Consider the following 27,303-nt stretch of genomic DNA (forward strand, 5'->3'; position numbering starts at 1 on the left):
GAGTCTGTACACTATATTGCAACCTGTGTTTGACATATCCTTTTCTCAGCATGGCCCAGTGACACGTTGGCAATATCACTGTCAGAAACATCAAAGTTAATCTGTCTAGAGGGCTGGAGAGATTCCCTCAAAATTAGAGAGAGTGGCAGAGAGCCAATGAAAAAAGACCCCAGCCTTCCCCCCATTTAAATTCAATGTGCAAATTGCTCAGATATCAATGTGCCTTTGGCAGCATTCTCCCCTAACATTGTCCAGGAACAGGCAGTCTATTATGGGGATCTTGTGCTCAGAGAGGGCAGGTACTGTTCCCACTTCTGATTTTGAGGCACTGATTAAAGAATGATGTGAGAGGCAGTTAGTAAATTGCTCTTTTCCAGCACCTCAGAGGACTGACTTGCAAACTGCAGAGCCAACATATCTTAGAAAGTTATTGAATGGGCATGCCAAAGATTTCTTGTTTGATGAAGTGTTAGTCCAGCAGTGCCAGTGCTCCAAAGAGAATAAAAACCACACCTACATCCCTTTGTTCATCATCTATTCCTCTGCCTGAGGGACTAAAGCACTCTGTGCTTCTGCCTGCTTGTCCTGCTGCTCTGCATTGATATAACAAGTCAATGGCTCAAATGGGAATGGTGAGATGTGTGTCATGTAGCAGGCACGTGTAAAGGACAGGCAGGCAAGGAGTCAATAACCAGCTAGATGTGCTCTGACTGCAAATGAGAACCACAGCCCTTGGGCACTGCTTCAGTCCTGCACTTTTCTTTGGAATGACCAAAAAGCCCAAATGAAAAAACATTCACCCTTTTTCTGCTTAATTTCAACTATCCTGTATTTCATCTCAGTGTTTCATGCCAACTCCATGCCTAGTTTATCCATGCTGAAAGTGCATGGAATGTGCCAAATATGTGCCAAATGCATCACGATCTAATACTGTATGTGATGGCTCCATTTCATTTGATTTTTAAACATGCAGTACTACAGCACACAGACCTTAAGCCAAACCAACAAAGCCAAAGAATCAGAAAAATGCTATAAATTAAGATTTGCTTATGTGAATGGAGAGAAGCAGCACAACCTCAAAAACACCCCCAACACAATCACAAACACAGTCAAAACTTCATTCCTAATCAGTCTGATCCCCATTACAATTTTTATCTACTCCGGAACAGAAAACCTCACTTCCCTCTGAGAATGAAAATTCAACATAACCTTCAAAATCCCAGTCAGCCTAAAAATAGACTTCTACACACTTACCTTCTTCCCCATTGCACTATTCGTATCATGATCCATCCTACAATTCGCAACATGATACATGGCTTCAGACCCTTACATCACAAATTTCTCCTTGAATAGATTTTGGAGTGTTGGGAGACTTTATTTCAGTCTTTTGTAAGTTGTTGATTTTTCAGTGTGAAAGAGAAATATTAAAGAGGTTTGGCCAGCAATGCATGCTCTCCTCAATAAAATGGAGCCTAAGTGCTTCCCCAGCTGGAATTTACTCCAGAGATGCAGCTCTGCAGGGCTGCTTTTGGTATCTCTTGTGGTTTTACTGTGGTTCCATTCCCCCTCCTTTGGTGGATCTCCTCTCTTCGAGGACTGAGAATCACATCCAGAACATTGCAATCCCTGTTTTTCATTTTGGGAAACTTGCTATGAGTTCTTTTGCTAAGAACATGTGTGTGTGTGTGCATCTGTACAGCATGGAGTGGAAGCACAGTTTTGTTCTATGCAGGAAACAGGGAGTTGCAAAACCAGAAAGTATGAAATGTTGTCCAATAATTGCATCTCTGCATATTCCTCCTTTTATGTTCCTTTGTATAAATCAAAAGCAAAGCCACTGATTCTGGACCAGAATTAAGGACTTTTTGATTGTTTGTTTGTTTTTCAAGAAGAAAAATGCTGTTGCTAGAGGTGGGAGAGTGGGACTCCTTCTAAAACACACAAAATCTTCTGAGGAGAGAGGTGACTGACAGAGGATGTTGGTGGTAGACAAGGGCTATGAAGAACTGAGAAGGTAAATCATTGAAAAATAAGGAGAAAAATGTAAATAGGGAAGAAAATGGGATCATACTGAAGACAAGTGACAGAAAGCAGAAGATTCTGCCTGTGGAAGAAGCTACAGAAATCTGCTTCTGAGCCTTCTCAGTCACCAACTATTCTGCTCAAAGCAGGAGGCAGCACCATGGCCCTCCCTGGTTATTATATTGGCTTTGATGCCTGGGTAGCAGTGAGGCCCCAGAAACAGGCCTGGCCACCAGAACCACTCAGGTTCTTGGAAGATGCTTGCATGTAACAAGAGGAACATTGTACAGCAGTGGCACTGCTGCTGCTGCTCAGGCAGCTGGGCAGGATCCAACACTCAGATTTCTTGCTTGGGACTAGCACAGGGGATTCACTTGCACTAAGGGATGTTTAATCTTGATAGAGTTATGAGCTGTTTGTTTGTTGTAAGCAATACAGAAATTGAATAGTCTACTCTTTCCTAAACAAATGTCATACAACATTGGATGCATGCAAACTAACAATATATAGCCTAAAGAAAAGCTAATTACTTGGAAAGTCTGATAGAAAATTGGATTTCACTAATGGATCATTTTACAGTTTGCTCCGTGTCCAGCTATTCATCATTTGCAAAGAAACTGCAGTGAACAGCTTCAAGGAAATAACTGAAAGTAATTAAGTTTTACAAAACTGGTACTGAAAATCATCCAAGAACTTCCTAAGCCCTCATTTTTTTCTACTTCAGATTTGGATTTTTAGAAGAGAAGTCAAAAAATGGACATACTCACATGTAAATGCATCACGATCTAATACTGTATGTGATGGCTCCATTTCATTTGATTTTTAAACAAGCAGTTCTACAGTACACAGACCTTAAGCCAAACCAACAAAGCCAAAGAATCAGAAAAATGCTATAAATTAAGATTTGCTTATGTGAATGGAGAGAAGCAGCACAGATTCTCCCTGGAAAGTGTCTTTCCAGTTTACAAAACCTTTCACATGCAATATCATAAGTATCCACTTGGTGGTTACTTGTGCCAACAAACGAGATGCTTTTTTGCATCTCCAAGAACCAGTTTTCTTTCAATTTCTCTTCTAGTAACAGACAGCATGCAGACCTCTGGCTGCATTTTACAATTTATGGCATAACAAGACGTGAACTTGTGGACTTTGGGTACCCTAGGTCACCCTTGCCAGTAGAAACTAATTTAAAATCAGTCTGGGGCAAATTCCTGATATAAACTCATTTCAGAGTCTGCAGCCATAGAACTGGATTGATTTAATCTGTATGACAGCACGATATCCCTTCTGGTAGCGTCAGCTGTCAAAATGTCCTTTTAATGCACTGAAATAATAAGTCTGGTCATTTGACTAGAAAAGATGGCATTTAAATTTTTCTCTTATGAGCTACCACATATCTAAATGATCACAGCCCCATGAATGCCATCTGTTTATTATGTGTAATATTCTGCTCCTTTAAATTACTTTAAACCATTCATGTAAATAACAGCCCAATGCCAGACAGAATTAGCTTATTAGATGGTGGGGTGTTTCTTTCTACACAACCCTAGTGCAACTTCTAAGTATTTCTGGAATTGTTTCAGACACTCATAAAGAGAGGCTACAAAGAGCCAGATTCACTACTGGCATAGTGAGATCACTTGGCCTGAACTTGATGCAAAGGCTGGAAAACAATCTCAGCATTTTCCCTTCTTTGTTCACCCTTTCACACACTGGACAGACACACAACATACCACACAGCACCAAATTCCACTGGAGAGCATCCTCTTAGGCTTGGAAAATTGCTCTCAAGCCACTGACTCCAATCCCAAGCAAAGAAAATTCCACTTATAATTGCCCTCGCACACTGACTAAGCTTCATCTTACAGCTTATTTTCCTTTTCGTGACTGGTAACATAAAGAGGCAAAGAATGTAGCAGAGAAGCAATAGGCAATATTGTATCAGGCACTATTTGGGATATGACAACAAAAATTCCAGAATATTTTTTGCATCTTAACTTTTCCATCTCATTTGAAGAATTACAAGTAAACCACAATCTGCTACAGTGATTGCCAAGGTATCTTACTGGCTTCTTCAGCTGATATTGTTTCCAAATGAGAGGGAAAATTTGGCTTGAGGTTAATAAAGAGATTAATTAAAAGGGGATATTTGAGAAGAGCAGGACAATTAAAGTCTGTTATGCAGAATCTAGATAGTGGTAAAATGTAAAGAGAAAGCTAATACCTTTGTTGCTTTCTTGGGCAACTGTGCCTAAGAAATACTTCAAAAATTAAAAAGCAAACAAGAGAAAATATATTATTTTATTCTATTTATACATGGGAAAGCTTTTTCTGTCTAAACACTTGCCCTTGTTTAAATCAGTGAATTATACCAGGCTTTCCCCTTGCCCACAAAGCTGTACTCCGTATTTTATACTGTGCCATTTTTCTGCCTCTGGTTCACAATGTGACCCAATAAACTCACTGCTCACTGGTGCCATAAAACTTCTGTGAGTAGTTTGCAACATACTCTTTTTGATTAATGATATAAATGATAAAATACATTTGGATTCCTCTGGTAGACTCAGTACTCTGCAGGGGAATTTCACTGCCTAAAGGGCATGTTCAAACCTATGTCTAACCTTGCAAGGTTTCTCAGCAGCAATTCTGTGAAAGGAAATCAGAAAGAAATATTTGTAAGTTAAATATGTTTTCAAAGTTGATTTGAACAGCCCTGAAAAGTTTCTTGACCTCCCAGAAGGAAAATAGGAGATTTACATGCCTTGTGAAAGATTAGCAGACATCTACCCTATTCCATACACAACCAATGACAGAAGGTGATAAAATCAATCAAAGAGAACAATAAGTCCTAATGAACCAGTTTTACATTTCATTAACTTGAGTGCCAAGGTAGTTCTTAAAGACTGATTCAGTTTTCTTTCTTCATGAAGAATTCAGTAATTAGGAAAATAAGGTCTAACAGCATAATACAACTTGAGTCTGCAATGCAGTTTGTGTCTGAAGGTGGTGAGAAACGTGAGGGCTCAGCAGTTCCTTGGGATGAGCACTCCTCATGGCCCTGATCTGAGGAGCTGCTGAGCCCCTGCAGAGGCACACAGCATGGGGGGATGCCATGCCAGGCTCCTACTTGGCTGTGCCAAGGCATCTCCTGGATACTAAAGCCTCTGGTTATTCCACGTCTGAACTGTCACAGTGATGTGCAATTCTGTGATGTGCCCAACACAGCGACAAAGAGGAGGCCAACTTGATACTGACATCATGCTCTAAGCACCAATTCAAAGATTAATTGGGTAGGAACTAATTTAGTTAGTCCTGGATTATTTTTACTGCCCCTGATGTTTCTTGCCTTAATTCAACTTCTACTAATTAATTTCCATCAAGTTTAATTCTCAGTCAAAATGAGAATAGGAATATAGCTTCCTATGGGAACACAGGAATGCAACGTGAAGCAGACAGTTTAATATATATGGAAAGCAAGGGTTCTCTGATGCAGAGGATTTTTTTAAAGAAAAATTGATATAGCACATAGGGACACACACACACACACACACACACACACACATATATATATAAAATTTTGCTAGTCAACCTTGAAGCTCAGGGAAATCTGAAATTAGACTTGAATTTTACATTTAGCAATATGTTGTTATTAAACGCTAAACCACTTAATCCTAAGCCACCTAGGCTTTTATGTTTTACTAAATCCAAGATTTCTGGGTCAATTCTTGACCTGTTCTGAAGCTCTCTATGTTCATGTGTACAAGAAGGTACGTGTACACACACACATACATATTTACCAGGCTTGTCCAGCTTTTCCCACTCACTAAAGTCAGTGAGATATTTAAAAATTCAGAGTCTGGAGAACTAGATACAACCCCTTCCCCCACCTGAATGCTATACTGAAATCTTTCGGGAAGACAGGGCTTTATTCCCTGCAAATGTTTCCTGTGGGATTTAGCATAAAATGAAACTGGTAAACTACCCAGTATAAGTGTCATACAGCTTGCATTTGCTTCATTAAGCTCCATTCATCTTGTACTTTTATTTTTTATGAAAACTATTAAAGCAATATTAAAACTACATTAAAACCTATTATTATTTTCTTTGTTTATTTCTTCATATTTCATCATTTCAAAGCATCAGATACCTGCATGTTAAAGTTACAATTGCTCTTACTACATGTAGCAGCTGTTTCCAAACCAAAGAGGAGGATGTGGGCTTGTTACAGACCCTGAAATCCAGTGAATTTTAGCTGGTATCTTGGGATGAAATGAGAAGTGCAGCCAGACACCCTCCTGATGCTGCCTGCTGGGCTAACTACCCCCGTCCAGCTGCTGAGGGAGCAGTGGCAGCATATGGCTGGGGTAGAAACAGGGACAGGACTGCTTCTTTCAGCAACCATTTCCATTAAGATCACCTTATCTGCAACACCTCATTGCACCTTTAAGGTGCAGACATTTGATGCAGCTCTGCCTCCCAGAGCACCCAGCCCTGCAGTGTGCATCCCTGCAGGAGCCTGGAGGCATCCTCAGGGCTTGCTGACCTCTCTGAACATAATCTCGGCAAGAAACTGCTTTACACTTCTCTGCCCTGTTAGCAAGTTGAGAAAGCTCCCTGGGCAGCAAGGAGTATTTTTCACTGGGGAAAGGGACTGGACTAGGCAGGCAAGACTAAGAGGAAGACAGGGAGGTGGTGGCAGAGGAGGAGGGGAAGGAGGAAGGAACATCCTTTATTTTTCAGCAGCAATTAGAGAAGGTCAGCTGTGGCACCTAACCTGGTCTGAAATCTCTGTATTTTCTTCCTGGCTTAAAGTCAGGGGTAATTAGATTTATTTTCAGAGCTGTTGTTGAAACACCAGTGACACGTATACGGAATTTCACAGAGATTTAAAAAAAATGCATAATATCCTTTGGGGATTGCTGACGCACAGAGAAGTCAAGATCCACACTTTAAAATACATGTGGGTTTGGGGATGTCTAAACTATTACCCAGACAGCTTAGGACCAAGCAGTAGGGATGTATGCTTGACTTTCCCCAGCACCTGCATCCCTCTTCCATGTGGGATGTATCTTGGGACTGTTCCAGACATCAATATGGCAGATCTGCAATTTTATCTCCTAGGTGGCAGCAGTCGCTGAAGAAGGTTGGCTGTGTTCAAGCCTAGCTGGTATCCCTACAGAGGAATGGCTGAGCAAAATTCCTCCTTGTCCACTCATTGTCCTAGAAATTTCTGAAGAACACCCAAAGCTGGTCAGAGACAGCTTCTGAAAGCATTTCCTATCAGACTGAGAAACAGGATTAAAGTATTTTAGTTCCTAGCTGCCTCCTTGGTCTTTGCTGCTTGCCACATTCCCAAGAAACAGACTGTATCACCAGTGCCTCAAAAGTAAGCCTCTCAGTAAAAGGATCAGGGGAAAGAAAAAAGAAAATTTGAAAAGGCAGCCTCAGCAGGTGAAGAAATGAGATGGTGGAGAAATCAAGCAAAATACACTGACAGAGGATGTGGCTAATGATAATGATTCTGCTTCTGAGAGTTTGGAGATGAAAGTAATTTTGCTCTTCTTGCATCTCCCTCCCCACTGACAGTCTCTAGGAAGGAAAGCTGGAATATGTCCAGCAATATTTTTATCTTCCTTTTTCTTTTCTACCACAGTCTGCTATCTACTTAGAAGCTCCATTTCAAGCCCTGCTCTGCTAGGTAGAGGAGAACTGCACTGATCATGTAAAAGGTGTGGATAACACAGGCTGCACCTGTGTTCTTCCCTCTGCTGTTCTGAGAGATAAAATTCGATCATATCAATAGAGACATCTTTCTTTTTAAAGACTTGTCAAGGAAACATTTCTCGTTAAGTTAGACATGATGTGTTGCTCAGAACCGAGTTCTGTGAACAGAGACAGTGAACATCTGCACCTGGAGTGAGGAAAGGATGCCAGGATCTTCCTTGCTGCACGGGAACAAACAACTGAGTCTTTCACCTCTCAGAAAGGTTAACGAAGTCAAATAGAGACTGTCTGGTGGAGCTGACCGCACAATAACAGGGACACAGCTACAGGGAGACAACGAGAGGGCAGGGAGGCAATCTGTCCACCCCAGCATCCTGGGACCCAGTACACCCTGCCTCTTTTGGCAACGTGTGCCCAGTGGCCGCTCCCGAGGGAGGCAGGACCCGGGGGTGCTGGCAGAGGCCAGCCTGCACCCCGCCACTGCGGCTGGGGGAGCCAAGGGGAGCCAAGGGGCTCTAGGGGCGCTGGGGGCTGCGTTACTCAAAGGGCGTCTGAGTCGCTTCTCTCTCTCCCTCCATTAGCTCCGGGAGGATAAAACCGAGAAGTTACTCCAGAATGAATGACAACTTTTTATTCCTTTTCCCATTTGTCGGGACACGAAGCTTTCACCAGGGGGACCTGTCCGTCTCCAGGCTGCCGCTTGCAAAGGGTTCCCAGAGCAGCATTCATCACCCTTCAAACTCCTTTTATTCTCGGGTGAGAAACTCGCAGAGGAGAGGCGGGGGGCGCGGGCAGCAGCCGCCAAGTGGCTGCAGGGGCCGCTTGGCACAGGGGAGCGCAGACAAAAGCCGGCGGAACTACGTGGCTTAAATTCAAAAGGGGCGCTCCGGGCTCCGCCAGGGCAGCCCCGGCCCGGGCAGGGGGCGGGAGCGGGCCGGGGCCGGGGCAGCCCGGCGGGGGCGGCGGGAGTGGGACGGGCGTGCGGGGGGCGCAGCGCGGCTCCCCCGGCCCCGCCGCCGCTCGCTCGGGGCCGCCGCGGCCGGAGCGGCCGCCCGAGCCCAGCCCAGCGCCGGCGATGAGGGGCATCCCGGGCTTCAAGCGGCTGCGGCTCAAAATCTGGCGGCGATGCGCCCTGCTGCTGCTCCTCCTCTGGGCTGCCTGCTGGGTGCTGGTGAGCGCTGCGCTGTTCCTCCTCCACAGGAGCGTCTTCTCCGAGAGCTGCACGGACGAGAAAAGCCACCGGATCCTGGCCAGGCTGGTACGTGCCCCGGCGGGACGCGGGACATCTCCCGGGGGCTGCTCGGCCGGACGAGGCGAGGACGGTCGGTCCGTCGGGGCTGCTCTCGGGGCGCCCTGCCCGGCTCCGGCCGCAGGAGGTGCCGCATCGCCGGCGCCCCCGGTGCGCACGGACGGGCGGCTGCCTCCCTACCTTCTTCCCTCCTTCCATCCCTCCCTGCCTACCTACCTCCTTCCCTGCCTCCCTGCCTGCCTCCCTATCACCTTCCCTCCCTCCCTGCCTCCCTACCTCCTTCCCTTCCTTCCTTCCTCCCTCCCTTCCCTCCCTCCCTGCCTCCCTACCTCCTTCCCTCCCTCTCTACCTCCTTTCCCTCCCTCCCTGCCTCCCTACACCTTCCCTCCCTCTCCCTGCCTCCCTTCCCGGGGCGAGGTCAGGTGCAGGCGGCGGGCCGTCTCCCGGGCGTGGGATGCGGGTGCGCTGCCTGAGCCGAACGCTCCGAAGAGGAGGAAAACCTTCCTCGGGGTGTTTGGGGGTTTTTGTTTGTTTTTAGCTGAAAAGCTGTTCGTACAAAAGTCGTCTTTCAGAAGTGCCAGGCAGCTTGTATCGCTTCCTTTATGGTCTGGTGGGGGCTGGTGGTGTGTGGTCTGGTGGTGTGTAAGATGTGGTTAAAATTCAAGAAGGGATTTGCGAATATTCATTAAAGTTTCCCTTAAAAATAATAATGAACAGATTTAGGATTGTGTAGGAAACACTTTGAGAAGAGGAGCAGCGTGGGTTAATGCTTTTAGTTCAATTTTGTTTCTTAGTCAGGGTATCTGTAGTGCCAGTGGTTAGGTGGGAAAGGAGGAATCCTAGTGGGAATTGAATAATCTACCACTGTAAGCAAGCAAAAACTGATCACAGATTTTCCTTAATTATGAATAATAAAGGAAAAGCAAGGCTAGGCAGCGGTCCTGACAGCATGTGTTTAATGGCAGTGAGTTCCAGTTTCAGTACCTCAGGAGCCAGATGGAAGTAGGGCTGAGCTCAGGTTTGCAGCTGAAGGAATGATTCCTGCCTCACCCTTACGTGCTCGGGAAGAACACTGAGATATGGAGGTGCACGGAGCTGCCAGGCTCAGGGAGGTCCAGCTCCTTGCCATCGCAGTCACCAATAAACAGATGGACAGAGACTTGTTGCTGTTCTTCAGTTTGGAAAGCGTCAGGCAAGGCTTCAAAAGCCCAGGGATCAGATTTCAGTCGCAAGCTTGGAAAGTTGTCTCTATCACTGAGACAGCTCAGGTTCAGACCCTCCTTGCAGAGGAAGAGTAGCTGAGATCGCTGTACTTCTCTGTGAGTAGGTGAATCATCAGTAGTATCGCTAAGGTTTGTAAGCAACAGTTTTCCCAGATGACGTTAGAAAGGGCTTGTCCTTCTAGTGGAATAATTAGAAAATGAACTCGTCTTCATCCTCCCCAAAATAAGTTTTCCTACATCTTCTGAACTTAGCAGGAGTTTCACAGTTACAGAAAGTGCAAGTGATCCGTGAAACAAATAACCTGATAGCTTGAGTCTCACACCTTCTATTAAGCAAAAATCAACTTCTAAGAAAAACTATTTTACTAGTCATCTCTCAGTAGGAGATGAGATATTTTAAGGAAGTGGGTGCAAAAGCCCTTTCAAGTGGCATTTTTGAAGGTTTAATTTTCTTATTCTGAGAAAGACATCTGTGCAGCTGTGTACTACACTGAGAAGGCTAAAATAGCACTGGGCAATTTGCAGAGACCAACTTTAACTCTCAGAAAAAGCTCTCCCCTTGCTCTTTCCTAATGCCAGTCTCATCTTCATTCAACTGAACACACTAAGCCATAGCAATCAATTTCTGTTCCCTCTGGAGAAATCAATTAATTTTGATGCCTTCCAAACCTGGGTCTGTATTGCATTTACACAAAAGTAGTAGCTAACTAGGCAAAACATCAGTTTCAGGGTAGAGTGAGTTATTTAAATTTATTTAAATCCTTAGCAAGGTTTACATTAATTTAAGCTTTCACAATCATTTAAACCCAGCTTTTTGAACTTATCTTGATAAGTCCACTGAAGACATTAAAAATTATGTAGCCAATTTTAATAAGATACATATGAATGAGTCCAAGCTGTGCTTGTGTGTGCATTTTTGTGTAGTACAGCTGCTTCTTTATAAGGCTTTTGGCTTAGTAGCACTTTTATATTTTAGTTTTAAGTATCTGGCACTGAAAGAAGAATCTGTGGCTTTCAAAGGTCGATCACTAGGTCAATTTAAAACTGTCTTATTAACAGATCTCAAACTTCAGTCATTAAGACAGGGATGCCAGTTAGGTTGGAGGACCATTTTTGAAATATTTCTTTGGGGAATTGATTCTTTCTTTTATCAGCAGGATGATGGACAATCTTGTATAGTGAAGTCTGAAGTTAGTGGTAAACTTCCTGTGTTGGTAAATAATGAATGGTCCATTGTGTCATGGCAGGGTAATCCGTATTACCTGGTTAAATTCTTCCAGTCCACCAAATTTGTGTTTTAATGCTATAAAATGGAAGCTAGTACACTAGGGAGCACAACAGTACAAGCTATGCCAATATGATGGAACACTGTCCTGTAAACTGTGTGTTTAGAATGGATGTAAGGGTCAAATAATTGCTACAAGATGAACTACCAGTACAAACTGTGCCTAAAAGGCTGATAGGAAATGGTTCAATCTTCTTGATTGCTTCCTTGAGGAAGTCTTTTTGAAAGCCTTGCTTGCCTTTGTGACCAGCTGAGAATGCACTTCTGGAAGGCTGATCTGTGTTTCATCACTGTGAGGCCATGGGCTCTTTGGTCAAGTCCTCTTTCACAGATCCCAGTTTGCAAAACACTGCACACATTCATTGTAAGAAGAATATGATTCCAACACTGTTTGTCAGATACTAGGTTAATAATCAAATATTTGTAGCGTCAACTGAAAAAACAGCAGAAAAGTTCTAAATAGCAACCAGGTTCAAAAAGGACCTCTCTCCTCTGCCTGTGAAATCTGACTCTGCTTTTTCCACAACAACTTTTTTTCACTAATGCCATTAAGAATGACGTGATGTCAACACAGGAAAATAAGCTGTGCCTTGACATGTTTCGCTACAGGTCATGGTCATGTGTTTCATGTGTTCTTCTCGATGCCAGAAGTCCATGTGCATGTGAACCCTCCAAGAGTGAACCACAGTAAAATTGTCCACAGGGGCAAGCGTCCACCCATGTGAACCCAATTACATGACTAAGTCCTATCTTCTCTTACTGTACAAGAAGAGAATTAGACTGTGGTCTGTCAATAGAGTTTTAAATGTGCTTATACTTACAATCCACAGAAACCCTGAAAAATTTCTTCTGTTTGTAATTTTCTTTCTAAAATTGCTTTGAGCTCCAGATGGTGAGAACTGCTAACCTACTTTTGTCGAGAAAACTACATTTCCTACTTAAAAAGGTAGAGTAAAATTGTATTACATTAGTAGGAGTAAATTTTCAAAAGCAAGAACATTGATCTGCATGCTCTGTAGTCTGCAGATCTGAGTCTGAGTGAGTCTCAGAAGCCTGAGTGAATCTCTTTGGTCATCCTGGTGCGGATGAGAATGCAGATGCGTGTGTCCATGCATGGACTCAGTGTCCAGACACTCATGCAAGAATTTGCTTACCTGATTCTCCTGGCTGGCACTGAATTTTCCCACGTTGGCTGTGAGAACATCAGAATATAAATAAATTTTATGTCTCTCTGAACTGCCCTCAGTGAGCTGTTTCTGTCAACTGATCACCATTCTTGGATTTTGGACTTAATCCTCCACCCATTCCCAGGTGTGTTGTTTAAGGCTGGACTCTAAATGTTGCTTGGCATCAGAACATATTCCTCTGATGTGCACACCTCAGGGACTGTCCCAAGAAAATACATTGCTTGAATGCTCTGATCACGTTCCTCGTGTAACAGGCGGTCACAACTGAGGCGGGGCTCAGGCAGCCACTGCAAGTTCTGCACGTGCAGGGGGGACCTGCCAGTTTGTTTAAGTGAAGGTTCAAATGTCAGAAAGCAATGGAGGTGGATGACACTGTCAAGCTGCCTCACAGATGTTTGGCTTTCTTACACCATCCCCTCTATTCCCCTTTCACCACAGACCTCTGATCATCCCCTCTACTGAGGGACCCAAAGCAGTCCCTACAGCTGCACTTCTGAATGACCATAGGAATACATCAACTGCCTCCACTTTTGGAACTGATATTATAGAAATTATTCTGGCTTGAGAAGAACTGGTGAGGGAATCCTTGCAGTTCTTGCACTAATTTCCATTGACCATTTAACCATCAAGCAGCAGTTCCCTTGTTTCCAAAGACTGATTTCTTTCCAGTTAATAAAAGATTAAATATTGAAGCAATTAATATTAAAATGTCACTTCTGATAACTACATATAAACCCTGGAGAGTCATTGTGTTCTGCAGCATTTACATACTCAAAAATTCTGAAAGTTCTTTGTCCAAAGCTCATTGAATGAAACTTGTGTTTCCTGTTGATACAGGAGGAGGTTATCACAGCTTCCTTCAGAGCATGTTGAGTGCAAGGCTGAAACATGCAGAGCTGTGGAATGTCCCAGAAATCCAGCTACACATGGGTTTTCCTTTAGTTTTAGTGGCAATGTCTAAGTCATGCTGCCCTGAACCTTCCAGAGAAGTGCTGCATTACTCTGTGCCTTAAAGCGTTACAACCCATAATCATACACAGCACAGCCCAAGTGGTTAGAGTTTGTCCCACTGAACTCATATGTGTAAAATATTTCAGATTAACAGGTCATCCAGTCCCTTTCCTTGCCCCTGAAAAGCTTGCCCTTTACCATCCCCATAATCCCTGTTTTGAAGCAAAACTCCCCTGGTAATAGATCTCTAGAGACTTCTGAAAAACCATTGAACAACCCAATGGTTGTAGGTGTGTGTTTGCAGTTCCATGACTGCTGCAATCCTCTCAAGTTTAGGACTGTTGCTCATTATTTGTCTTTCTTCTGCATGGTCTGTAGGGGTATGGTTCTGCTATGAATATTCTGCTCTTTCACTCCAGTGCCTCGACTACAGCAGCGGAGCCCTGACTGGAGACCTCTGTGAAGACCTGTGTGTGGCACAGAAGCTGGTGTACAAACACTGCCTTTACTATGACAGAGGTAAGAAGGTCATTCAGGCTGATTGGAGAGGCCAGCCCATCATACTGAAATCCAAAAAAGAAAGCTTTTCAAGCTACCAGCACCTCAGTATGCTAGAGGAGGTGGAAACACAGGATATCCCTGAAACAGAGCTTCTGCTTATGGTAGCTTTGGAGGTCAAAAATGCCCTGGGGCTAGAACTGTCTAACAATACCATGGGGCCCCTGTGGACAAGGAAGAAGGGACCACATTGGAAAGCACAGGTGGCCAGCATGTGGTCCTTGCTCCAGCAGGAAGAATATATCTACTTCAGTTTGCTGCAGGACTTCAGCAAACATGTGCTACGAATTATTGGCTCTTGTGGACACTTTTATGCTGTGGAGTATCTCACAGCTGGACATGCCTGGCACAAAACTCTTTTTCCCTTGGAAAATGTGATGGGCTCCTCCCTTACTGGCCACAGAAGCAGGGTGAGAGCCATCATTGACATTGCACTCAGCTTTCTGGACATGGTGCAGCACTTTGATAATGATTTCTCTCACCGCCTTCACCTGTGCGACATCAAACCAGAAAACTTCGCTATCAGGCACGATCTCACGGTAAGCTGGGCCTTTGGGGTGGTGTTCCAGGAACTTGAGGTCAAATTCTAGTCTGAAGGTGACTGTGTAAAAATGACACTTCCCTCCTCATACAGCTTTTGGCTAAGTTTTTGCAAAGCCAATGAATTTACAAGCATCAAGGGAGATTCTCTGCTGCTTTTTCTCTTTGTAATGTGTACAGCCACATTTTTGGAGCGCTAAATCCTGCTGCTTATTTTGAAAACTTCTTGCTCACTTCTGTTTTGTTTCACTTCTTCAAAGGCACCGGTGCAAGGTCCCTTGGATGTGGCGAGGAATGCCTCCTGGAGACATGGGGATTTCAAAATCTCTAAATGAAGCTGTAATTTGAATAATATTTCTGGTAGTGATGCTGAAATGAAAAAACTATATGAATTTGAAAGCTAAGGCTGAATTCATGGTCTGACACAAGGGGAACTCCCCACATCCCAACACACATATTTGTGCTTTGGTGGTCAGCTTACCTGGTCTGGAAACTGTGCAAGGACAGCAACATGAAACTCCCTACTACTGTCACTCTTTGACTTCTCATGGTGCAGCTGTAACTCTGACCTGATAGCTGTGTATATTTTCTAAGTAGTAGTGCAGCTCACATTTGTTCTGTGGACAGAAATTCCTCTGGTTTATGTTGGAATTTTGTATACAGATTGGAGGTACCGTGCAGTGAGTGTTTGAATTTAGGCCCCCAGTTTGCAGTGTCATCAGTGGAGTTTCTGCACTCTGAGTGAATATAAAGCATTTTCAGGGACTTTATTTTTAGTACTCACTGAGTGTTAATGTAACACTTGTATCTTCAGAGTACTAGACAAACACTACCTAAACACACAGCCATTAAGAGCAATTAGAGTGTTTCCCCTTCACCCTTCCCTCTCCTCCCAGTGTTTATTCAGGTGCAATACAGCAGCTGAGCAGGGAACGGGTGAGGAGCTGCAGCAAGAAACTGAAGCAAGCTGTACCACTATTTAGGCAAAGCAGGAATTCCTAAAGGCAGGCTTTGCCCATCTTCCTCAGTTACTAAGGGCTGTGGCTGCCTGTGGCTGAGCACAGGCCAGAGCATCTGTTTCACAACCTACTTACAGGAACATAGATTCCATTTAGGGAAAGGAGATGAATACCGGATGTGTTTTGTCTTATGAATCCTGTTGGTGAGGCTTGCTTTGCCAGAATCTTCCAGTCACCAACCAGTTCCAGAATGGGAACACAGCAATGCAGCCTTTTTTGTCTCTTCTATTTGTTTTAAGCAACTTTTTCACTTGCTGGTTTCTTGTATAGGATAATAAAAAACCTCACAATTGTACCACTATTCCTCATTTGAGTAATGAGACTTCTAATGCCCAAAGAAATGTACTTGGAATGCAATAGTTTTACATTGAGGATTATTTTCATGTGGTAGGGATAAGCCTCCAGGCTTCACGTGCTCTCCTGCAGCACAGAGAGGAGCTGTCTGGTAGATCATCCAGGAGGAATTTAAGCTGCTGTGGAGCCACATAAGGTACAGAGTTAGAAGGAGGTTTGGGTGAATGCACAGTGCTCTGGGAGAGCTTCCTCTTTTACCAATACTTCAGAGAAAACTGGAAAGATTACAGCCCATGAAGCATGACTTTAAATCAGATCATGAGCCAAGTTGGGTCCTTCCTGTATTTCCTATGGTACTTTTTTCATCAGCTATGATCGTAGCAAAGCCCACCAAAACATAGCTGTTTATAGGCAGAGCGTCAGCCACATGTGTCTTCACAGGGTCTAGCTGGATGCCCACACATTTTTGTAAAAGAATTTCAGTGAAGCCACTGAACCCTTTGGCAGCCACGTTTTTGGGAACTGGGGCTGCTTTTCCTAGTGGAGCAATGGATAAGATTGTCAAATGTGCTGGCAAAGACCCCACCTGGGAGGTGGAACAGTGATGCTGGGACTGGGGAAACCCTGCACTTCTCTCACTGTCTCTTCTCCAAGGAATTGAACAACAAAACCACAGAAAGCTTTAGGAAGTAAAGAATCCAAAAAAAAAAAAAGAAAGCGTGTCCAAACATGTAAAATTCCTTAGGCTACATCATCATAGAACTCTCCAAAATGCTTAAAAATACTTATATTTTTAAGGTATGCCTCATCTCTGTAAGATTTTTCCCTATGGAAAAAGGAGTAGAACAAAATGAAGATTAGACTATATTCTTTATTTTGCCTGTGGAAGGTTTATTTGGCCTTCTACCAAACCAGACATCTTTAGTTCCTGGGGTTGATCCAGTTGCTGTTCCAGTCACACTGTTCATCTTCTCCTGTTACTTGGGAGGTCGAATCTGAAAAACAAAACTATAATTTGAGCCCAAGTAACTCTGCTTTGCCCAGGTCCCAGACCTTTTCCTCCACAAAAAATGTGTGTCAGATGCTGAGAGAGAACATCCCTGATCCTGACTGTCAAGTGTGAAATGCAGCTGTGAACATTTGTTGGCTGCACATCCCTGATGTTGGATACAGGCTTCCTTCCCTGTGGTTACCCATCAGGCAGCTGCCATCCCTGTATTGGCTTTCTGTCTTTCTTTCCCTCTTTATTACTGTGATTTCTTTAAGTGAAGCATTCAGGGGTGGAGTGGCACTGGCAGAAACTGAGCCCACAGCCCTTGGCTTCCAGAGAGGTCTCACCCCCAGCACGGGCAGCAGTTCTGCCAACACTTTGTGCTGCATCTGGGAGCCTCCTGCCAGGGGGAGGAAAGGGACTGACCCCTTTCACTCAGGGTTTTTCTGCTGTGACCAGCTTCTGGCTGGACACTGCTACAGGACGTATTTCTGGACAAGAACAAGAACTGTGCACAATAAATGTGTCAAACCACAGCAAAGAAGACTGCACAAAGCCAGACTCAGCTTTCAGCAAAGTCAGGGATCTCCTCCTACAGCTGAACAGACTCAAACCCACAGAATGCAAGGACAGGTTTGCAGGAGCTGTACCAGGTGCAGCTATCCTTGCACATCCCACTGTTCCTCTCCACAGTGGCAAAGTCAGGGGTTTAGTCTGAATGCTGAGTTCTAAATGAAACTGTCTGGTCCATGGGTAATTGTGCACCATCATGTAATTGAGAGGCTGAGGTGCCATCTGCATCTGCGGCACCAGCAAGTAAATCCATCTTCAGATTGGATAGGTCCACTTTAAGGTGAATCAATCCAATTGACCCCAGGGGTGCATATTGTTCACAAATAATTTTTCCATTCCTGGTGTCATAAACATTGGCTGTTTTTGTTTAAAAAGTGTTGTTTATAAGGTTAGTGTGGCTCAGTTAAGCGAAATGAAGCCCCTGTGATCCCAGTTCCCCACCAGCAGATGCTCTCAGCACAGCATTTCCCCAAGCCAACAGCAAAGAATGCTTGCTCAGCCCTGTTCCAGAGGCTGTGCCGTGCCAGATCTGATGGGATGTTTTGATTCACAGGTGGTGGCCATTGATGTGGATATGGCCTTTTTTGAACCCAAAATGAGGGACATCCTGGAACAGAAGTGCACAGGAGATGAAGATTGTAATTTCTTTGATTGCTTTTCAAAATGCAATCTGAAAATCAGAAAATGTGGAGCACAGAGAGCCAATAACAACTTGCAAGTGAGTAGACACAGCTGTTTTATGCATCCATTCCTTTTAAAATCACACTGACTATAAAATGCACGGTATGTACAAGGAGACTATGAGATGAAGACAGTCAGGTTTTAAACGTGTCCATGTAAATGTCCTGTTCAGAAATCTCATCTTGGGGCACATAAACTGATCTTTATTTTCTCTCTATATAGTGTTTATTTGCCATGATTTTCTGTAGGTGTTAGCCCAGTGGCACAGACAGGAGAGCAGAGTAAGCAGGGGCAGGGGATTAGCACTCCCTGTCTCCACTGACGGTAAACTCACATTTTTGAGTTGCACTTCAAATCCTGTGTTCATTTTTTTGGGCCCCTCACTTCAACAAAGACATTGAGGTGCTGAAGAATGTCCAGGGAAGGGCAATGGAGTGATGAAGGGTCTGGAGCACAAGACTTGCAAGGAGTGGCTGAGGGAGCTGGAGATCTTTAGGCTGGAATAAAAGGAGGATCAGGGACATCTTATTGCTCTTGGTAACTACCTGAAAGGAGGATGCAGTGAAGTGTTGGCCTCTTCTCCCAAGTAACAAGTGGTAGGAAAGACAAAATGACACTAAGTTGCACCAGGGAGGGTTTAGGTTGAATATGAGGAAAAATTCCTGAAAGAGTGGTCAAGCATTGGAAGAGGCTGCCCAGGGAAATGGTGGAATCACTGTCCCTGTAAGTGTTCAAAAAACTTGTAGATGTGGCACTTGGAACATGATTTAGTGATAGACTTGGCAGTGCTGCATTGACACTTGGACTCAGTGATCTTAAAAGTCTTTTCCAACCTTAGTGATTCTATGATTCTGTGAAAGTTGAGGCTGTCCAAGTGTAAGCAGTGGTTGCGATTCTCCACTCTACGGATGCAGTGTGTGGGTGTACTGGGAAGGGGTGTCCATGGGGTTCTTGGCTTTGGGATGAGGTGTCTTACAGCTCACCCAGTTTGTGTTGGTGGGAGGCACTGGCAAAACAGAAAGGCTGGGGGGGTGTAGCTTGTTGGCCTTTTGCCTGCTTCTCCCACCCCCTCACCCTCACCACTCATAATTCAGAATCATAGGATTATTTGGGTTGGAAAGCACCTTTAAGATCATCAAGTCCAACTGTTAACCCAACACTGCCATGTCCACCAACAGATGACACCTCTAGTGTCACATTTACACATCTTTTAAATATTCCAGGGACAGCGACTCATCTAATTCCCTGGGCAGCTTGTTCCAGCGCTTGACAACCATTTTGGTAAAGAAATTTTTCCTAACATCCAATCTAAACCTCCCCTGGCACAACTTGAGGTCATTTCCCCTTGTATTGTTTGTCACTTGGGGGCAGAGGCTGATCCTCACCTGGCTACAACCTCCTTTCAGGTAATTAGAGAGGGCTATAGGGTCCTCCTTCAGCATCCTCTTTCCTAGACTGAACAACCCCAGCTCCCCCAGCCACTCCTAAGATGTGTGAAGTGCAGGAGCAGCTTGAGAAGGGCCATCCCTTAGCTAGAGCATCGCCTTTATGGATGCTCCTTTCCTATACCTCCCTCTGTGAATGGCTAGAGGCACTTTGGATTCAGATGACATTTTGCTACAGTCCCAGGGAAGCAGCAGGACATTAGTGGTAGCTCCTGAAACACAATGATCCGCTCTGTTGAATTTGCAGGCAATCCTGACATGGGAAGAGACAAGAATCTTGACTCCATGTTTCAGAGGGCTGATTTATTACTTTATGATATATATTATATTAAAACTATACTAAAAGAATAGAAGAAAGGATTTCATCAGAAGGCTAGCAAGATATAGAAAGGAATGATAATAAAATCTTGTGACTGCTCACAGCCTCGACACCGGTGGCTGTCATTGGTTATCAAGTAAAAACAATTTCACATGCTGGGTAAACAATTCTCCAAATCACATTCCAAAGCAGCAAAACATGGAGAAGCTGAAGCTTCTCAGCTTCTCAGAAGAAAAGATCCTAGTGAAAGGATTTTTCACAAAATATGTCTGTGACACTGCTCTTTTTCCTTTCCCCAGGTCATTTGTGACAAAATATTCCGTCGCTGGTTTTCCCCAAGCCTCAGAGGAGCGCTGGTCTCCCTGCCCCTGCAGCTGCAGCTGCAGAAAGCTGTGCAGGAGTGTGCTCAGCCAGGGCACACCACGGGTGCCACGGGGCACCAGAGGGCTCTGAAATCCCTCTCGGAGCTCTACCACCTGCTGAGGGTCACCCAGCGAGAGCTGCAAGGGCCAGAGTAGGCACAAAGGGCAGGACTGTAAAGGCCACACCCCAGTCTCTCTGTCACCCCTCCTAACCCCGGGTTTTACAGCACAGAGATTGCTTTTCTGCTATGCAAATGAAGTTCATAGCTGCAGGTGCAGCACGTCCTGATGATACCCTCTAAAATGTTAAATTGCTTTACATGGATTCTGTTCTTGCTTATTCTCCTGAGGAAGCACTGCCCCTCTCCATCAGCATACAGCACATCCTTCTGGGCTGCAGTCACTGCTCAGATAGCATCTGTCTGAGTGTGGTGCTCAGAGGATGCACTGACAGAAGAAAAGTGTAAGTGCAGCAAAACTCGATCAATAATTAAAAGAATGGGTGGGTGGGTGGGTGGGTGTGAATAAGTACATGCATGGTGTTTGTTTCAGTTTCTCTGTCAAATGAGGTGAGTTTTTACAGTAGATACAGAGCATTTTTTGTGTGGGAAAAAAAAAAACAACAAAGGAGGGGATCGCAAACAGGGAAATGTGCTGTCACAGAAGGAAAGAGTTGCTTTTGTACAAAGCAGTCCTTCCTGACATCCCCAAATGCATTTCCTCTGGGCCATTGCATTACCTGTGCCATTGCTAAAACTCTTTTGGGGAAAAATTATATAAAGGTACTTTGGACTTTTCTAGGGCAAAATAATTATACCCCTGCTGAGCTCCCATGTGGGTACTCATATTCTGCAGTGAAGAGGTATGAATAATGCTACTGGATTTTCCCATGTGAACAAGCCCTCAGGCACTTGTACATCAGAGCACTTGATAAGAAGCACTCCTTTGCCAGAGAGCAGAATTGCCCAGGAATGTCAACAATCTGTCCTTTGCACAGAACAATATCCAGATGCAGAGTTTTCTTCCATGGTATTTTTTTAATGAACAAAAGGAAAATGTTTTGTACAAATTCATTATCTTGCAATCAGTTACGTAAATAAAGATCTCTAGATTTACTTAAAAACATTAACTTTGCCTTTCAAATGTGCAGAGCTGTGGCTGGAGAAACTAAAATGGGTTCAGGAGACATTATAAGTGTGTAGGCCCAGTACCAGGCAACGTCCCCATGAACTGGTTTTGGCATGAGGACATTACAAACCCCACAAACAGGAATCCCAGCAGCCTATGGCAGCCCTCAGTTTGAGGAATCAACTTTGAGATCCACAATACTGGTTTGTGGATGTGAGACATGTACCAACACTTAATCTGCTCCATCTTTATGTCCCTCAGCCTTATGACAGCTGTGAAGCCTGTGAGCGCTAATTAGACATAAACTTTCCATTTCTGGTGTGGTTCTTTAAAGTAAAGCTAAAGACTGCCTGTGACCAGAAAAATGGGAGCTGTTGAGGAGACAGCTTTGACCCCTTAAAACCTATCTCAGACTGTACTAGTGTGTTTTCAGACTGTACTAGTGTGTTTTTATATATATTTCTTGCAATAAGCTATCATATTTTTAAAAATCATGCAAGGCCTCAAGAAACTCATAGCAAGAACAAGGTCAGATGCTTTGCCTGGGGCTGGACAAGCTGCTGCTAAGGTGGAGCTCCAGCTTAGCAGATTCTGAATGGTAAAGTTGCTCTCAGACCACGCTTCTCCTTTAACCAGGCAGGCAAAGAATGCTTCAATACTTTAAGATCATTCTTTGCAAAAGCAGGAAGGCAAAGCAGAATAAGAAGAAACACAAACTCCAGAACTAGCCCTGTTACAAAGCCATGAAATAGATGGAGAAAATAATTAAGGACAGAATCAGATTGTGGCAAGGGAGTGAAGATAGGTAAAGTATCAGTTAGAGAGAAGACAAGAAAAGATAGATGAAGGGAAAATAGAAAAAAAAAGAAGTAAAAAATACGTCAGCCTTTGTAGAAACATGATTTATGCTGCAAGATTCAATAAAGTGACATTTAGTCTGGGGAAGAAGAGGCTGAAGATAAGCATGATAACTTTCTTCAAAAACTGAAAGGTTAATAAAAAGAGAATAGGAGAGAACTTTGCTATCCAGATTTCCTTGGTGGATATGACCAGCAATGAGCTTAAACTGTAGCAAGGAAGAAAACAGGTAAGACATTTGCTGCAGGCTTTCTGATAGAAAGAAACAGTGAAGATATGACACAAATCATCTGGGAAATCATCAGACTTCACAAATTGTGGTTTTTAACTACAGGCAAGAGTGAGGGCCTGTCAGGAATAATGAACATGAAGTTAAGTTGGTGATGTTGCCTTGAGGTAACCTTTTACCTCCAAGTCATGTGATTATGTTATCACCAGTTAGCATTTGTGCTTTTGTGACACAAATAATTTTTTGGGCTCCCTCACAACAAATCCCTCCTTCTTGATCCTTGCTAGGTCAGGAGGGACTCAATATAAGTCCCAAATGCTGCTGGGGGACCTGAAGCTACTATATATCATTGTGTTCCTGTTTCCCTGGTCCCATTCTTTCCTCCTTCCCAAGCTCAGAGAGTGCCAGCAGGCATCACACAGACCCTTGGTGCTTTGCAGCAGAGTCAGGCTCCCCCCATGGCAGGGATCCCCTTCCCATTTCCAGATTTGCATTTCAGAGAGGATAAATTTCTGTTGGGTGGGATATTCCACTTTAAAAACAGGCGGGAAAAAACACAGTGAAATGAAAACTGGTGGCAGCCAAATGCTGGTGGAATGTGACTCTGCTCAGAAGATCCTTTTTCCTTGGCAGGATGTAGGAAGGGAAGCTGCCTTTGACAGATTTCTCCAAACCCTTCAGGTCCTGGCTGCAGCCACCTCCACCTGGCAGGGCCTCCTTCCCCCACACCACACTTTCCCAGGACATTAGGTTTCACTTCTTTTCAGGATACAGAGAAACCTCAGAAACCTCTCAAGATCAACACAATCGGGTTATTTGTCCTTGGCTGGGCTGTGAGATTACATATCAGTGATGCAGCCAGCTCCAGGCAGGTTTTGGTGCACACCTTCAAGGAGAATCTGACAGGCTCTGTGAACACAGGACTTGATTCTTCATAGCCCCCTATGTGCTTTGTAAAGTCACTAAATCCTGGGAAACAGGAGAGAAAGCAGTACCAGTGAAGCAAATAAAATATTGTAATTTAACTAGCACAGGTAGCAATGACCAAAACAGGAATAAAACAGTAGGTGTGCCTTTATGACCCTGGGACAGAAAGAAAGTTAAGGCACTGGTTTAGTTCCCATTTACTTTAAGGAGACAAGTACAAACTGCTGTAATTTGAGCCTGTGTGATTTTACAACCACATTTTTGGTGAAAATATCTTTTTTTTTTTGGGTGGAAAAATCTATACAGGAATGTGTTTGATAGGAAGACCCAGGACTGGTGCTCCTTTCTGACAAAGCCCTTTTCATGCTGCCCTGGCAGCACTGCCCACCCCTCTTTGGTAGTTAGTGCACCACAGCTTTACAAAGACTGTGTAAGATTCTTCCCACTGCTCATCCCTTCCACATAAAAGAGGAATTTTTCATAAAATATGTCCGTGACACTGCTCTTTTCCCTTTCCCCAGGTCATTTGTGACAAAATATTCCATTGCTGGTTTTCCCCGAGTCTCAGGTTCACTAATAGCATTTGGTTGTGCTGGCAACAGCCACTCCAGTCCAAGATGTCTGTTCCCATTCAATTGATCTCAGCCCCATCCCTTTGCTCTGTTAGTCTCTTCCCATATCCTTTTTGCCCTATAAAAGTGGCATTACCTCCTGATTAATTTCTACCACTTGCTCCATTAGTGCCTTAGTCAGCAACTTCTACCCCATATTTATGGCTCCCTGTGAAACAGGAATGGCATTAAGTCATTGTTTATTCATTCTTTGCATCTCAGTTAGCAGCGTGTGCTTCAACTCTGCAATAATCCAAATACACAGTCTGTTCCCACATTTTACAAGAGGTGAGTCCACTTGGAGGTCTACTTCATCTCTAGGAAATCTTTAAAAAAGATAAATTCAACCTGATGCTCAGGATTTTCACAGCACTACTTCTGATTTTCTCCAGCTGGCATTTTATGCTCTGCAAAAGACATCTGCAAGCAATAGTCCTGCACTAGGATGGTACAAAACAGAGCAGAACTCCTTGCTCTAAAGGGTTTATGTGGTCCCCCTTGTGTTTCTAGGTTGGCTCAATGGTGACTAGCCCTGAAAAGCAGGTCATTGCTGTAGCCAGAGTTGTTCTTACAGATACTACTGCTCCCTAATGTGACTGCCCAGACTCCCCTGACAGCATCTCCCAATCTGAGAGCATTCAGATGCATTGCTCACCACTAGAGATAACAACAGATATTTGGGACTGGGAGAGAAGAGAGAGAAGGGTTTGATTTTTTTTTTTTTTTAAATTAGAAACATTGGCTGAACAGCATATTTCCTAAAGGTGAAAAATGGGATCATGTACTTGAAGAGGTTAGGGACTCCTCACTGATAATTTTTTTCCTTTGTTATAAAATGTAAATCCAAGTTGGCCTATTTATTTTGGTGTAGATAAAAAAAAAACAAAAAACAAAAAACAGAAACAAAAACAAAAAACCCAACCCTCTCCCCCCAAAAAAAACAAAACAAAAAACCCAAACCAAACAAAAAAAATTAAAGAAGCCATATACCAGGTTGCCTGTCTTACAGCAAATCATATTGTCATGTGTAACAGCCAGGAGGGTGATAAATTACAGCTTTTAATGAGCTTCTGGCTGTAATATGGGAGCCTTGTAGTTGTGATGGCAGTCTACACATCTGGACAGCCAACTACAAAACAGCCAAGAATCCTCTGTATCAGCAGATGTGAACAACCAGATTGGCTGTTTTGCAGATGCCCTGTGAAGCCTAGTACAAATGAAAAATGAAATCCCTCTGTCTAGGCCACCTGTAGTGAGTCCACACAATAAGCAGAGTCACTCTGCAGGAGCCTCAGTCGCTGCCACTTTCCTGGATCCTCAGTGAAATCAGGAGAAAGGCTACTGGGCTTTCAGCAGCAAAAAAAGACAGCAATGCAGAGCAAGGAAAGAATGAGATGCTTGGAAGAATGAAAATCCAGGACAATTGAACTCAGAACCAAAGAGATAAGAGACTCCATACTGAAAAATCAGAGAATGTCAATGAATTGATTGAGAGAAAAAAAATCCCAACATTTCCATTGTTACTTTCCATCACTTTAAAATAAGAAAGTGCAGTAGCACAGGGGATATAGTGCGGCCATGACCAAAGCCATTTGTTGTATGTGTTTAAGGATCTAAGGATCTGTCAAATAGACTGTGGAACTGTGTAATGACATCTGCAGCCTAAAGACTAAACAGAAAAAAATCACTTGGAAAAAGCTTTTAGAACTACTGCTTACATAAATGCATAAAACTGCCCTAATTAGCAACAAACAATGTCAGCCAAAAAGAGGGAAAGGAGTCTTTTTCTCACTAGAAATGTTATTATATCTATAGATTAAAATATTGCAAAATGCTGAAATCCCTGAAAGGCTGCAATCCATAATCCTGTGGGTAAAGTTTTGATCCTGCAGGCTTGGGCTCCAGAGCAGCAGAGGGACTGCTGAGCTCCTTTAAACACCACAATTCTTGGTGCCTTCTGCAGTGTACTCTGAGCTCCTTCCCCTGTAAACCGGAGGGGATTTTTCCTACGCTACAAAATGTGCCTAAGTGATGTTGGCAGCCAGAAGGATGTGCCTATGATCCAGTGCATAATCACTTCCACAAGCATCTGCTGCTAGTGCTTTCAAGATACATGTAACCCAAGCTGGAGACTATTGTGAATACCTCTCATTTTCCCTTGCTGGTTCCTTAGCAGTTTGCTTCTAGCTAGTTAGAAACAGAGTCCCCCATCCTGCTTAAATTGGTTATAATCTCTCCAAGATTCATGCTGCAGCAGGAAAAGAACAAACTGCCTTGAGTTCAGGATGGGTTCATTCTCTTAAAGGTACGACATGCAAAGCTGCAGGAAAGAACAGAGGTCAGTTCTTATTTCTAAGAGGAAGTTAAATAAGAGTAGCTGAAAACAATAGATCTTTCAACCAATATCCCATGTACATTAATGAGCTAACATTCCTCTCCATTTGCATAATTCAAAACCCTCTGCTTCTTTCCTATTCAAAAGAAAATTTAAAAAAGCACAATGTGTTTACTACTCCAAATTTCACAGATATGGTAATTACTTCTTTCTCATTTCTATGTCAGAGATTTCAAGTTGTATCTTTGTCCTTAGGAAATTGATTTTTTTTCCCTTATCCCAGGAAAGGGAATAGCTGGGAAAAGGGAGGGGGGTGGGGGGTTTTTTTTGGTTTTTTCTTTTTCTTTGGTTTTTTTTTTTTTTTTGTTTGGTTTTTTTTTTCTCTTGTACAAGGGTTATTAAATACTATTCTAATCTTGAAGGGAGTTAATCAGTGGCTAAATATTTATTATATGAACCAGGGCCTATTTAATGGAATGAAATGTCTAACAATAGCTAAATAAATATCCAAGTAATTACTCCTGTGTTCAGAATTTCTTTTTAATGTAATGATACCAGTATTTGTCTATCTGATTCTAGATTATATATGCTCATGTAAGTGCTTTGCCAAACATATGTCCAGATGTGCATATACACGGATTCTTGGTAAAACTGTGACCAGAGCATGGAGGAACAAACCATTCCTTGGAATGTTTTAGCCATGGTCTTTCTTTTAGTCTTTGTATTCTATTTTTCATGGAATAAAGGCAGTGTGTGCACAGATCCTCAGGCATTCCTTTGTTGAGCTGTAAT

At 43.5% G+C, this 27,303-nt stretch overlaps 1 protein-coding gene across 3 annotated transcripts; it reads left to right on the forward strand.

Moving 5' to 3' along the window:
* The first annotated feature begins 8,277 nt into the window (after positions 1-8,277).
* Positions 8,278-27,274, forward strand: DIPK1C (divergent protein kinase domain 1C). Of its 3 annotated transcripts, none has more exons than XM_071456333.1 (5): positions 8,278-8,502; positions 8,947-9,004; positions 14,020-14,738; positions 18,170-18,334; positions 20,361-27,274. In XM_071456333.1, exons 1-5 carry the CDS (start codon positions 8,362-8,364, stop codon positions 20,577-20,579), a joined length of 1,302 nt encoding a protein of 433 aa, XP_071312434.1. In that variant the 5' UTR covers positions 8,278-8,361; the 3' UTR covers positions 20,580-27,274. The 3 variants fall into 3 exon arrangements, with proteins under 3 accessions (XP_071312434.1, XP_071312442.1, XP_071312449.1); XM_071456341.1 differs by having other exon boundaries at positions 8,279-8,502; positions 14,061-14,738; XM_071456348.1 differs by lacking the exon at positions 8,278-8,502 and having other exon boundaries at positions 8,571-9,004; positions 14,061-14,738.
* Positions 27,275-27,303: the final 29 nt, after the last annotated feature.

The sequence above is a fragment of the Agelaius tricolor genome, unplaced genomic scaffold (assembly GCF_023055355.1).
Source record: "Agelaius tricolor isolate 1412-34295 unplaced genomic scaffold, bAgeTri1.0.p SCAF_2, whole genome shotgun sequence".
Classification (NCBI taxonomy): domain Eukaryota; kingdom Metazoa; phylum Chordata; class Aves; order Passeriformes; family Icteridae; genus Agelaius; species Agelaius tricolor.